The sequence below is a fragment of the Panthera tigris genome, chromosome C1, assembly GCF_018350195.1.
Source record: "Panthera tigris isolate Pti1 chromosome C1, P.tigris_Pti1_mat1.1, whole genome shotgun sequence".
NCBI lineage: Eukaryota > Metazoa > Chordata > Mammalia > Carnivora > Felidae > Panthera > Panthera tigris.
In genome coordinates this window covers 198918016-198932966 of record NC_056667.1, presented here as the reverse complement: position 1 = coordinate 198932966, position 14951 = coordinate 198918016, and the positions used below count along the sequence as shown (strand labels likewise).

At 44.8% G+C, this 14951-nt stretch overlaps 1 protein-coding gene across 2 annotated transcripts in view; it reads right to left on the bottom strand.

Moving 5' to 3' along the window:
- Positions 1 to 4624: 4624 nt before the first annotated feature.
- XRCC5 (X-ray repair cross complementing 5) overlaps positions 4625 to 14951 on the bottom strand; it is an 89772-nt gene continuing 79445 nt past the window's right edge. The window contains exons 20-21 of one of the 2 annotated variants that reach the window (XM_007086104.3): positions 5616 to 5690; positions 4625 to 4851 (exon numbers count right to left, since the gene is read on the bottom strand). In XM_007086104.3, coding sequence (XP_007086166.2) covers positions 4837 to 4851; positions 5616 to 5690 — 90 coding nt within the window. In that variant the 3' untranslated portion in view covers positions 4625 to 4836. Of the gene's footprint in view, positions 4852 to 5615; positions 5691 to 14951 lie in introns of those variants that run through there. The other variant, XR_006220927.1, reaches the window with a different exon arrangement.

Below are 14951 nucleotides of genomic sequence, written 5' to 3'. Positions count from 1 at the left end.
CCCCTATTTCCCCCCATTTAAATCAAGTCAAACCCAACAGCTTGGAATGCGACTTTAGAATTGTGAGCAATGACAGATGTGCCACACATGCTACCCTTTCGTGTTTTCCTTGCCAAGCTGTTATCTACAGTTATTTTGAAGAACAGAGTTCATCTTTGTTCTTGCTTCTGAAAGGGGAGCTACAGATGTTTGATTTGGGCCATAAAATCAAGGCACGGGGGCCATGTTGTTACCTAAGCAGCAGCTGAGTTCACGGTCACCTACATTTGACTGATTTCAGGTTTACACTTTAAGGAATCAATGTAATCCAGAGATGACTACACTCCCCACGGTCATCCTGTTTCACCCTTACCGTCCCTGAAGCACACAGTTCACAGCACATGTGAAACCTCTAAAATAACCAACTCCAAACACATCAGTGAGAAGTATTTCACTGGGTGTTTGGAGGGGAGACCCACACAGGATGGAACTAAGAATAAAATGCTCTATACACACCTGTGTTTTCCTAATCCCTGAAGTTCCCCTTCCCTGCTAGGTGGGCAATCTTTCTCTTCACCCACCTCTGCCTCTAAAACTCTCCCCTCACTTATAACATAACGTTCATCAAAAGAAAGGGTGGCAATTAGCAAGAACACTACCACTATCACATCTCTTGTTCCTCAAGCTTCCTCAGTGGTGTCATCTTCCTCCTACAGGCCTCTCCCCATCCTGCCGTCCCACTATCTGCTCCTGGGTGCTCACCCTGGCCCTGTGAGGGCTACTATAATTCCCAGCATGAAATGGTTAAGAAGGCGTAGAGAAAACCAGAGACTCACCCAAGCTAAGACATGATACAAGACACATCCTCCAGGGCCTGTCAGAGCCCTTACCCATCTATGATGCTGCAGAGGTGGATGGGCCTGGGAAATGTACCATGTAAGGCTGGGAATGGGGCTTGCACCTGGGTTGCCTCGTCTCTACCCCAGGCAGCATGTGTTCCTAATATTCAAGCCATCCCTGCAAAGCCATAGATATAAATCCCCCCTATGAATGAGAGGATCTCAGGTCCTGATCTGGCTTCTCCCGGGCCACCCTTCCCACAGATGAAATACAAGTGACTTCGCTATTCTGTTGTTTACAGCGGTTAAGGGACTTGCTAAGGCCACAGAGCTGTCAAGTGTTACTGACATGAGGATTAATAAGCACTTGAGTATCGAACATCCAGGGACACTCTGAAGCACAATGCCATTATGTCTTTCTAAAGAATAGAAGGAAATCTAGTCCAGAGGTAGGTTCATATGGAGAAAAGGGGTGTTTCCTTCCTCTCCAAGGTGACCACAGAAAGCCAACAATACCTAGGTAGGGATTGTAACTGCTGATTAGGTGGACTGACCTATATGGAGGTCAAAGTATAGACTGGAAGAAGCCCCCCTCCCCTATCCCCCTCCTGATTCTCTCCTGCCTGCTAGAGGGAGGGAGGGAGGGAGGGAGGACTCACAAACGTGACTGGTGACTGAGCCATGTCTACTCAGGGTCATTTAAACCCTTAATAGCTTATACATATACTAACCTCCACAGGTATTTCTACTTCTGCTCTATGATGCCAGACAGACAAGAAAACCAAAGCCTATTCTGAGTAGTCCCCACAAGATGCTCTTACTCTGTCCTAGGCTTGACAGCCAGCTGGTGACAAGATCTAGATGTAGGAAGCAGGCTATAAACTGAAGCCCCAAGCTGCTCTCCTTATGATGGTTTCCATTTTGCTGTTTGCTCTTTGTGTGTTTAGCTCCAGCAGGGCATTAACAGGAAAGAGGTGTTTGGCAAGGCAGGATATGGTCATTCCTTGGAATGACTTGGGTTTGATACTAACTTAGTATGGTCAAAGTCTAGGGGGACAATATAATCTATAATTCCTATCAGGAAGCCATTATGCCAGGACAATAACTCCCAAGTAAACTGGGATGCGTGGTCACCTTATCAAAACCATCAACAATTCCCTGGGTCCTAACCCCCTACCTTGATCACATAGAGACCTTAATTTTCATGTAATAACTAGAAAGAAAGCCTAAGTCCAATAGCAGTAGGTAATTATGAAAGTTAGCACTGGTATACTCAGGGTTCTAAAAGAAAAAGACAAAGACAGGAAAGCAGACCTATTCAAAGGTCCTGCCCATGGCCTCTATTTTGGGTTTTCCTAATACCATGGTGCTTTATTTCTTTAAAGCATTTTGTAGTTTACAGAGTACATTCACAGGCACGTTGTCCTTAATAAGCCTGGAAGGCAGGTAATAGGTTCGCACACTGACAAAGGCCACACGGCAAGCAGCAGAGGCAGAACCTGATTTCAGGATCTGTAATGGTCTAGCGTCCTTCCCCTACCCACGCTGAGACCATGGACCAAAAAGATTATCTGTTGCTTGAATCAAATCAGCTACAAAGACAGTCATTACCACTGTACATATTCAAAACAGAAATACGTATGTGTGCATTTATTTTTAAAACCACCAGGAACTAGATTAAAAAACTGCCTATTCCCAACATGGTTTTCTAAATAATTTGCGAAGAGTCTAACTTTATATGTAAATTAATTGGCAAAGAATCTAACTCTAACATTTAAAGGTGGTTCTTAACAGGCGGGCAGTATGTACTCTTGAGGGGGCATTTGGGTTGTGACTGAGGGGTGAAGGGGAGCCCCGCCGCCTTTACCTCTACTTCCTCTGCAAGTCAACAAGCTGTCTCCCTCCACCTGTGGAGATCCTTCCGCCACTCTGCAGCTTGATTTCCTGGGTGTTCCAAGGGATCTGACCTTGATACAGCTGTGTTTGAGGGACAAGGGAAATCCTGGTCCCCCTACTTTCCGGCCACCTTAACTCCTCCCTCTAGAAGTCAACAAATGTTAGTGACACTGAAGATCAAAGGTGACAAGAATGATAGTCCCTGACCGCCGATTCGCATACAAGCCTATCATTCGCGGGACCGTTAGGCATCTGAGGCTTATAGCCCCGGCTGGCAGACCATGATGCGCTGCTTGCTGCTCTTCCAGGCCACAGCTGGTGGAAAACCTGGGGGTTCTACAGACCTGCAAAACTCATTTCAGGGAAATGGGATCTTGGTGTGTTCATCCAAAACATCATGCGTGCCCTCACTCAAAAGAGTATGTTCTGACCAAGGCTACACAGCATGTATTCTGTGCCTACAGGAGGTGGATTTAGTAACCGCATGACTAATTTAGTCCTTTCCCTCCCTAGCCTGTTACATTAATTTCTTTCTTTCTTCACATATTCAGACAATTTAGGTAAAAGTGAGGTTAAGCACAAATAATCCCACCATGTACAACACAGATCAGAAAGTACCAGCAGATCTAAAGGACTAGCTTGATCCGAACTTCTCCTGGTTTGACAGAAGGACTATCTCCAAGAGGAACTCCCCAAACTGCCAAAGATGAGGGATTCTTATCAGGCCCGACACCTGAACTGATTCATACCGCCAGGAGGGTCTGATGAGAATAAGGTAGAATTGAGAGTACAAAGCTTCCCCTCTGGATATGACACGTCTCAGTTATGTGCAAGTCACAGACGTGCCCCGGGCTGCAACCATCCAACTAGACAGGAAGGTACGGACGGCATCCTTCACTGGGCTTGCTTCAAATGGGTTCCTGGATGTCAAGATTAACTAAGGTGTGCAGAGTACTGAGGGGATGGCCCAGAGGCCTAGAGGAAACCACTACTCTCTCACCTCAGCTGGCTGGGAGATCCGTCTTCAAGCAATGCACAGAGGGTCTCTAATTCCCCGCTTGGCACTGAAAAATTCTTTTGCAGATAATTCACAGTGAGTGGCAAGCCACGGGAGGGGCGAGTCATTTATGCCTTCAATACCACCTTTGCAGAATGAAATGAAACACTGACCGTTTACGGAGTGCTGAGGGTATGGGGAGACTGGGCGTCACAAGGTTTATGACACCAAGGGAGGAGGAGTTAGAACTCAGGAAAGGAATGAGGTCTGGAAAAGTAAGGGTTTTGCTATTTTCTCGTTTAGGGAAAGGAAACGCCACTCAGAGAGAGAGGAAAGGAGACTCTGGAAAAGAATGGGAAATTAAGGAAGTGTTTGAACACTTTGTCTCTGTGAGACCTGTAGGTGGGCAGTAATAAAACGATAAAATCCTAATTACAGGGGGTGAATTTCCCCGTTGTTTTGTTTCAGGGTTGGCGGATCTGTCAGAGGCTGGACCAGAAGAGCATTTCTTCATGAGATCACCACCGTAGCTTCGTGAGCAGGGAAGCTGTGCCCCCCTCCCACCCTACTCAAGGAAAACCACCTACACATACAGCTGACGTAATGTGGGGATGAAAGGCTTAAATAAAAACACAAAGAGTCAGCTCTTAGCCACGAGTTCCCAAACCCACCTTTCTGGCGGTAAGGAACTACCGCCACTCTATGACCAGCATAAGCTGTTGGGGGGTCGGACAGTGGGCTGTACCTCCAGGACAGGACTCAGAAGGTCACCAATGACACGAGGTGAAGCTCCACGAGGCCTGTGATCCTTACCAGTATACCAGGTCAGGAAGAAATCGGTTTTCCAAAAACTTCAAAGCACATGCATAAATATACCGAGATCATAAAGACCACAAAAGAAATAATACACTGATCAGAAAGCAACGATTCTTTATAAACATGTATAGGCTCTAAATGACCCCTTATAGTTGTATCTACTCATTCCAGAGAATTAGGAGATTCTCTTCCGCAGAACCTACAGAGACCATCCCCAGAGCTTCCAGTTCCCTTGAATGGCCTCCTCTGGACAGAACTCCCAGCGTGAGAGCGGTGACAATTCTCGCAGATTCCCCACACGGCCACGACCTATATCAAGTCCAGCTGTGAATGAGAAGAACACTTTTAGAAAGGAGCCAGGCCAACCACGGACCGCTGCTTCCCTGGTGAGAAGGAGTTTAACGACAATGGCTCTCTTCACTGGTGGCATACATGTACTAACTCAGTGCTGTTTCAGGAGTTAAAAACCCAGTAAGTGGTCACAACACTGAAGACTTCTCCACAAACAGACTGAAAGTTTGTACTGGAATTAGCTGTCGTGTGAGGCTAAAAGGTGGGAAGTTTCCCCACATGAAGGATGGATACAAAGGCAAGGCTTACACAGCCTCCCAGGCAACCAGACAAGGTGTGAGGAGGTCCAGAAATCCCCAAATGCCTCTCAGCTGATTTTGTTTACATTAAGTTAATTGACAATATTCAAGAATTAGGCTTTTAAAAGGCTGTTTTTATTTGTCAACCCACACAAATTGCATGCTGTATTGCTTATTTTGGTTGAGAGCAATTTCAGTAAATTATGACATTTTGCTACTAAAGGAATGGCCTCACCAGCTCTTTTTCAGTCCTTCACGAGAAAGGATTAAACTGAATGAACAATATAAGTGAAACCAGAGAGCACGGGAATTTCCTTATGAAATTACCTATCTGATTAAATTTATAACGGCAATAAATAATAGTGTAGGGAGCTTCTGGTGTGTCAGCAATTAAAACTCAAATTAAGAAACAGGCCTATGATAGGTAGCACTGTGGCTGTATTTACATTCGGACCAGTCCGATCTGGAGAACACCTGGAAGAGATGAAAAGCACTTACTAAATCATCCACGTCACCACCTTCTGCAAATATGGCTGCTGCGTCTTCATTTGGATTTTCTCTAGGGGCCAGAAACTGTGAATACAAAGCCAGGCATGACACCAAAATGACATTTTTGCCTCTTTGGATGGAGGGGACAGTCTGCTGGCGGTGTCACAGGCAGACCTAAGAAGGCTTGCTTAGCAAAGTCTCACTGCAGTGGCCTCAAAGCAGCATCATCTTGATGCATACTCCTTCATTTGGCCCTGGACAAGAGCACCAATTTTTAAGTTGAATAGCTCATGTTAATTAGTGACCAAGAGAAAGTTCTTGTGAAGAGGGAGAAAACGACATGGTTTGCCAAGGCAGTGACCCCACCGGAGGGCCCCGTGTCAGGCATTGCGGACATTTCCATTTCTGCTTCCCCAGGGGACTTTTGTGCTCATTAGAGGTAAGAAAAGAACCAAACCTGGGGCTCCTTGGGCCAGTCGGTTAAGTGTCCAACTCTTGATTTCAGCTCAGGTCGTGATCCCAGGGTCATGGGATCAAGCTATGAGCTGAGCTTGGAGCCTGCTTAAGATTCTCTCTGTCCCTCTCTCTCTCACTCTCTCTCTCTGCTCCTCTCCCCTGTTCGTGCTGTCCCTCTGTCTCTCTCTAAAATAAGGAAAAGAACTAAACTCCTGGAACGATTACGTTTTGGTCTCTTTTGAAAGGAGCATAAGAATCCAGTGTGTGAACTCAACAATTAGAATCTCATTCCTCAACTCCATGGAGGACAAAAGGAAGGACTTCCTGTAAATGATGTGAAACACAAAAATGGGTGAGCTTGAGAGGCTGTGCAATTCCTTTCCTGGAAATCCTTCAATTGGTTAGAAAACGTCTGAAAAACAAAGGTGGAGGAGAAAACTTCTAATGCATGCTTCTGTTCAGCATTAGTATTCTAGACCTGGAGCTTCTGAAAGGCAGATGCACAGAAAAGCAAGTGCCCTGAATCGAAGTCTGCAAGGATCTAGGGATGAAATTCAGATTTTAAAAAAGTGCTGGGTGCCCTTGAAAATCATCTGAACACTCCTGCTCTCTCCCCATCCCTCTAGGAGAGAGCAGTGGGGTCTCCTCTCTTCCAAGCAGGCAGTAACTGGGTCTGAGAGCTGGGGTTTGTCATCCACTTATCTAACCCCAGAGGGTGCTCCATCTCCTGGTACCCTAAGTCCCTGAAATGGCCGCAGAGCCAAACCCAGAGGAGCGTTTTTAAACGTGGGGCCTCCCTCTCCCGCCTGCACTCCTCAGGGCCAGTGTGCATGGAGCACAAGGCCAAAGTCACCCTGAATTATTAGGCTATGTGCGGCAAGTGTCAGGAAGCCAGTGCTGCACGTCCTGCCATCCCTCGAGTGCAGAAACTCACACACACGGGTCATAACACAGCATCGGTGGACACTGTATTTGCAGAACTGGCGCCATGGCCATGACAGTTTGCTTTTGACTCAGCCTCTGTCTTGGACTTTTTTTCCTCAGTCAAAACCACTCACCACTCATTAACTTCAGTTTTGACTGAGAGACTCAGGAATTTATTCCTTCTCAGGATACTCATGGATCCTTCCATGGCCCTTTGTTGACCTGAAACTGGACCATGTTCAGTGCTGGGCATCAATGGTATAAGAGATGGGAAATGCTAGCAAAGGGGGATACAGTCTGAAGTAGAACTATAATGCAGCTTCTGTACCATTAGTTCTTTTTTATTTATTCTAGTTGATTATTAAGATACCTGAGGGCCAAGTACAGATAAATGACCACCACATGTGTATCTGCATATGGTGTATGTCTAAAGATTAAACTCTGCTCTATCCTAGATTCTAAGAGGTCTAGGATATCCTAGATACCTTAGATTATGATTGTAATTACCATCATTAAAAATGGTTTTTACTTTGTTCCTTGCCTCTCCTATGCATTACCACTTAGCTGCATGATAGTTCTTACATTAGGAATGCATGGCTAAAAGACTTGCCCAGTTTGGGTGAAGAGGGTTAAGAGCAGAGCTGTGTTTTTCCAGAAACCTCTGGGGGGGCCACACATCAGCAGCACCTGCCAGACACAGACACGCTCCCAGGGCCCAGCAGTTCCACAGTCCACCATACCCTTCATCACCCTGAGGGACCGGATATGTGGTAGGTACTTGCCAGTCTAGAAAACCCCTAACATTTTCTGGCACATAGCCTCTAAGAGCTCCAAACTCCATCCCTCCTCACCTGCACACCCCCTTTTCACGGTGCAATTACCAGATAGATGAAGGCAGGGCTGTCTGCACAGTACGACTGCAGTACATACAATTAAACACAAACGGCCCATCGCTGAGACCAGGCCGACCTCCTAGGAAGAGAGGAGCACCAGCAAGCAAACTCTCATTTCCATCACGTGCTAAGCACCTGCAAGTGATTCTCCTGACAGATCTGCTTCATACTTCTGCGCAAGCGAATGATGGCTAAAAGCCGGGCTGCCATCCATTATCTCCCCAGAGCCCCAGGCAAGGCTGATCCCTTACACATATCACTCCTCTTCATCAGAGTTTTTAACTGCAAGTAATTTGCAGGCTGTGCAGTGTGACGGGAAGCTGGAGATATAGCAGAGAACTCGATGACTGGCCTGCTTTCTCAATAAAAGCAACAGATTCTCTGAACGCAGCAGGAAGGGGCAGGAGCCAACTCTCATCTTCTCGCGTGTTCTTTCCCTCTGCAATGCTGCCAGGTTGAGAATAAATAGAAAGGATACTTGTGTGACACACTCCTCCTTCCTCAAACCACCAGGATTCACTTGGGGTTACCAAGAAAGAGTGTCCTTACTTGAAGAGCTTTGTGAAATGGACAAACTGTTGCTTTGCAAGCACACCGAAATACAATCCTGGCCACAGCAGGGAAATGGAGTCAGTAACGTCTGTATGGAAACAACCAGTCTAACCCCTCCATAAGACTAACAACTAATCATCAGCTTGTGCTCAGACCCTGACCAGTCCTGAATTAAACTCACATGGCTTCCAGCGGGCTGACTCCAATACCATCCAGTCCACCCATAATCCAGATGTATAAAAGCATCAGGAAGAACAAGTCTGTTTGCATGTATTTTGCCTAAAAGGACATACATGTGAGTTTATACCCTGTGTATCTTACATCGTGCTACAAAGGCCATATTGCACAGCAGAGAAATCTGGCAACCTGCTGTGGGAGAACATAACCATAACCCTAGCTAACCTCAGTCTCATGGGCAAGCCGCTTGACCTTTCTATAATTCATTTCCCCCCAAAACCAAAAGGGAATACTAGTGCTCGCTCTATCTCATGGGTTGTGGCGGGCCTCAGATGGAAAAAAGTATGCAAACCTACCTCGTCATATGTAGCTTTTATGTTCAACTCCTAGGAGTGTACCTGATATATGTCCACCAAATGACGTGTATGTACAAGAGCCATAGCATTTTTATTCATAAGTGCCAAAGTCTGGAAACAATCAAATGCCCACCATGAGGGGAATGGATAAATAAATGATGGTATAACCGTAAAAGGGAGCATAGCTATAACAAAGGATGAACCACTCTAACATCATGGATGAATCATAAAGGTTAAGGACAGGCAAAGCTATGCTCAAGTGACAGGTGTCAGAATAGTGGTTACCCCGGGGACCAGGGGTTTCTGAATGCGAAGGGTACAAAGAGGCTTCTGGGGTAATGTAAATGTTCTATATTTTGATCTGAGTGGTGGGTACCCATATATGTGAATATGTAAGAATTCATCAGGTTGCATATTTGAGCTTTGTGCACTTATTATATGTATGTTCCACTTCAATAAAAATTTTAAAACTTTATACTAAAAGTATCAAGCTCTAAACAAATATAAGATAAAACTGTAGTATTTTCCTTACTGCTTTTCTTTGAATTAGCATACGAAACAACTACACCAGAGACTTAAGGCAGAAAAGAAAAGTGGAAAAGAGCAAAGGAAAAATTGTCATGGGGCCAACAGGGGACAGCAGTTAAAGAAAACTGTTCTCAAGAAATGATTCACATATTTTATCTTATAATCCTTCACAAGTTTGGAGATCTCTCACAAACTCACACACAGAAAACTGGGTGTACTCTTGCAAGAGGGGACACGAGCATCTTTCCTGTACGTAAATGTGGCTGGAGGCATGGAGCGGTGGCGCCATGGTGTGGTGGGAAGATGACCATAATGGTTTCCGGGGCTCTAGATTCTACTCAGTTCTGCTAGCCATGAACTTGCTAGGAGACACTAAGCAAGTCAATGTCACCTCTCCAGATGGAGTCTGTAAAATGACCAGATTGCTAAACTCCTATCGTCTATGATGCTAAAGTGGAAAATCAGTAAATGTCAACAACAAAAGAGAAGGCTAGATTAGGCGGCCACAAGGAAAACAAGTACTAAAAAGATGATTATCCCCCACAGAGTTCCCATCAAATGATTATTTAGACATAGCTCTCAGCCCCCTGGTATCCGTGAAAAATAATACAGCAAAGCCATGGGGAGAAATCCTCTTTCCCCTCCGTGCTCTTAGTATGGAGTAAAAAGAATGAAGGACTGGGGGCCAGTCCTAGAACTGGACTCTCGGCCAGGGGCTTACGAAGAGATCTCAGCCATGTTATTTTACTTCTTGGGGCCCTATGTTTCTTCATCTATGAAATAAGGAGGTTAGACTGGATCAGTATTTTTCAGGTTCTGTTCCTTGAGGTCCTGCGTGTTCTTCTGAGTCCCCCGTGCACGGGTAATCCCAAACTGCCACACTCATTGTCCACCAACTGAGAGGCACCACCCTTCTCTGTTTTATGTATCAGGTTTCCCTGTAAGCGTTACGTTTCAAAAATAAAAACTCCATTAGAAGATCATTAGAATTCTTTCCAGCTGAATGAAATTATACACAACGTAAGCCAACTTCCTCTGCCTTAGTTAAGAATCTGGCTTGTTTTAATTCTTCTAACCCAGGGCTTCCCGACATCATTATTCAACATTTTGGGCCAGAGAATTCTTTTTTTTTTTTTTAATTTTTTATTAGAGAGAGAGAGAGAGAGAGAGAGAGAGAGAGAGCGCGCGCGCGCGCAGGGGAGAAGGGCAGAGGGAGAGAAGGAGAATCCTAAGCGGGCTCCACACTCAGTATGGAGCCTGATGCAGGCAGTAAGGCTTAATCCCATGACCTTGGGATCATGACTTGAACTGAAATCAAGACTCGGCTGCTCAACCGACGAGCCACCCAGGAGCCCTCAGATAATTATTTTATGTTAGAGGGCTGTCCTGTGAACCACAGGATGTTTCCCAGCATCCCTGGCCTCTGCTCACTAGGAGTCAGTAGCACCCATACCCACCATTGTAACCACCAAAATGACTCCAGACAATACCAAATGTCTCCTGGGGAGCAAAATCATTCCTGGTTGAGAACCACTGTTCTAACTCTAACATAGGTTAGCAAGAAGAAACTTATTTAAAAAAAAAAAAAAAAAAAAAAAAGGAAGTCTTTGATAAAGAAGACAAACTTCAAATGAAGAGTCAGCCTATCCTAACCTTCCACAAGTCCAAGTGTGTTACTACTGGTGGTCCCAGGGCAAACAACCTCCCAATGCTCCTGGAACGTGTTGGGCATAAGCTGCACGCCACTCCCCACAGAGCCACGCCTTGAGGGGTGGACATGAGAGCTATCTGAAGGCTCTACCAAACATCAAATGAGAATGTATGTCTGACAGTAACAAAAGGAAACAGAAAAAGTTAAGTGAAAGAACTGGCAAATTATAGTGACAATAAAAGCAAATGTTGGGGGGAAAGAGGCATCATGTTTATAGTCTAGGCTTCAAAATGAAATGAGAGCTATGAGTGAATTTAAAAGAGAGTGACTATCTAAACTTACATGGAAGAACTTTCTATTTCTGGAGCAGGACTGACTTACCTATATTGCTCAAAGAGTCTTAAAATCTACACTTTTCGAGAATATACCAGAGGGAAATGGCTCTCCTTAAGACATGCAAGTGTAAAGTTAGGATTTAATTTTCATTTCAAACAGACATCCCATGCAAATCATCAACATTTAATAATAATTTGACAGCTTTCTAACTTTAAGTGACTTATGGAAGTAACTTGGCAGACTTGAAATGGACTGTGAGGACTGCCCTTCAACCTCTTATAGTCCAGTTTCCTTAACTGATTATTTGGGAAGTGTCCCAACTTAATACTCCCTCTGTAGGCAATATAAATCCTGCAGTGCATAGTCAGAAGAGGCTCCCCCTCCCTGCCCTGCTGCAGTAGGTCTTGGAAACCACAAAAAGCCAGTTTCCCTGAGCCAGGCCCTTCCTCAGTGATTCTCCCCAGTGTCCTCTGTATGTGCATTCTCTCTCCCACAATCAACAAGTGCCATTTAACAACATCTTTAACACAGGAGCACCTGGGGGGCTCGGTCAGTTAGACGGCTGGCTCTTGGTTTCTGCTCAGGTCATGATCTCACCGGTTCGTGAGTTCGAGCCCTACATCCGGCTCCGCACTGGCTGTGCAGAGCCTGCTTGGGATTCTCTCTCTCTTCTCAAAAAATAAATAAAAAAACTTAAAAAAAATTTTTTTTTAATACAAGGATTAAGTTTTCCCCCTGATAAACAAAATGAATGTTTTGGGAACAAAAAGATGGGAAGTTTTCAGAGTTGTCTTAACTCACAACCAACTGTAATCAGCTCTGCTGACACTGGAACCATGTTAAGGATAGACAGAGCCCCACACCTAGTCATTAACTGAAATTCCTCTCTGCACCTTAATGATCAGACATTGAGATTCCCCAAGGTTAGGCTCTGTGCCTTTAAGTTCCAAAGAAGATACTGCATTTGCAGCACAGAACAAGCCTCAGACAACTTGCAAGAAGCACACCATCCCTTCTTAGACTTCTTTCCTCCCTACTATTCTGGACTCACTTAGCCATGACACCTTTGCTTAAGATGCACTGCGGGGAGGGAAACACTCCCTTTTCAGATCTGTGCTTCTCTGCTTTCTTCACTAACAGTAATACGTACTCAACTCTCACCTGGATGACAGATTTTTTTTTTTTTTTAATGCAATGATTTGTCTTGACTTAATTTACTTGTTTAGCAAAAGCTGATTGATAAGCCTTCATGCTAAGTGATGGCTAACTTTTTGTGTCAACTGGCTAGGCCACGGTGCCCAGCTACGGTGTGCAAAACACTAGTCTAGATGTTGCTGTGAAGGTGATTAACATTTACAATCAGCTGCCTTGAAATAAAGATTACCCTTGGTAATACTGGGAGGCCTCATCCAATCAATTGAAGGAATTCTGCCTCAAGAGTGTAACACAGAAATCCTGCCTGAATTTCTAGCCTGCTGGCCTGCCTGACAAATTTCAGATTGGCCAGTCCCCACAATTTCATGAGCCAATTCTTCAAAATAAATCTTTCCCCAATCCCCCCCACTCCTCCCCCACGCCCATATATCCCATATATATATTCTATTGGTTTGGTCTCTCTGGAGAGCACTGAATGATACACTCTAGTTCAAGGGGGAAATATCATGCCAGTGTATAAAGTAACAAACAGAAATAAAACCAAGCAGTTAGATGACATACTCTTGAGTACGGACATAGTCACAGTATTGACTGTGGTGGAAGAGGGTACAGACCCTGTGGAGCCCCTTTTGAGACAAAAATCAGCATCTTAGGGTATGCTTCTTAAATTTCAGGATCTTACTTCCTGAAAGCAGGGACCAGATATGTTCTTTAACAAAATGTTTTTGCCAGGCAAAGTGCTTAATACAGTTTCTAACAGATTCTAACTTCTTTCCCCCCCCCCCCCAAAAATACTATGGTTTCTACCAAATGCCTTTATTGAGTTGAAAATTTAAGGCATTTTTAAATTTGGCCTGAATTTAGCCGTAAGATGAAAACTTCCAGCCTTGTTCCTGCCTTTCTCTTAACAGATTCCTGTCTGCTAGCCCAGATCAAGCTCTCCCTTAGCGTGTGTTGTTAGTTTTTTGAATCTCTACTATCTTCCTCTGCAACCCTGTAACTGATGGTTTAAGGGCAGGGTGCTGTCTTATCTAGCACAGTGCCCAGCAGATGGCAGGGGCCAGGCACAGTAACTGACAGCTGCTGGGTGTTGTGCCAGCAGGGCTGGATCAGTCAGGTACTGCAACTGAAGTTAATGTTATGAAACACATACTTGTGAGGAACCCTATTTAATTTTATTAAAATATATTAAAATTTCATGGGGCACCTGGGTGGCTCAGTCAGTTAAGTATCTGACTTTTGATTTTGGCTCAGGTCATGATCCCAGGGCCGTGGGATCCACGCTCAGCATGGAGCCTGCTTAAGATTCATTCATTCTCTCTCTCTCTCTCTCTCTCTCTCTCTCTCTCTCTCTCTCTCTCCCCCTTCCTCCCTCTGTCCCTCTCCCCGACTCGTGCTCTCTCACACTCAAATAAAAAATTAAAAAAGAAAAAAAACCTTAAAAAAAAATTTCACCACAGATCTGAGGTATAATGAAAGATTACCAAACTCAACAGTCAATATATCTGATTCATGGCTGAATCAGATACAAACAGGAAGACCCTGGTCTATTTGTGTCAATACATGGGGTCTTTTATTAAAAAACACCTTTGGAATACTTTGTCTTACTCTGGAATACTAGGGTTTCTCTACTGTCTATGTACTACAACCACCTGAGGGGCTTTAAGACCTCAAACCCTGCCCAGGACCTCAATTTCAGACTAACAGAATCTTTGGGGGTGGGGCGTGGTCATTAGTTTTTGGGTTTTTTAAAAATATTTTTAAGTTTTTAATTTTTTTTTGAGAGAGAGTGTGTGAGCAGTAGAGGGGGAGAGAAAGAATCTTTTTTTTTTAGTATTTATATTTGAAAGAAAGAGACAGAGACAGAGACAGAGACAGAGAGAGAGAGAACACATGTGGGGGAGGGGCAGAGAGAGGACAGAGGATCCGAAGCAGGCTCTGTGCTGACAGCAGCAAGCCCAATATGGGGCTCAAACTCACGAACCATGAGATCATGACCTGAGCCAAAGTCAGATGCTCAACTGACTGAGCGACCCGGGTGCCCCAAGAGAGAGAATCTTAAGCAGCCTCCAAGCTTAGCACAGAGCCCCACACGGGGCTCAATTTCATGACCCTGAGGTTATGACCTGAGCCAAAATCAAGAGTCAGACATTCAACCAACTACGCCACCCAGGTGCCCCCTTCAAATTTCCTAAGTAACGGTCCCCTTGGTGACTAATGTGTGGCCATGGTGGGAATCACTGGATGGCCTGGATTTCAGAGCCTTTACCAACGCCCAGAATAAGCTTGGTATGCACTAGGGACTTTAGGAGCTCTA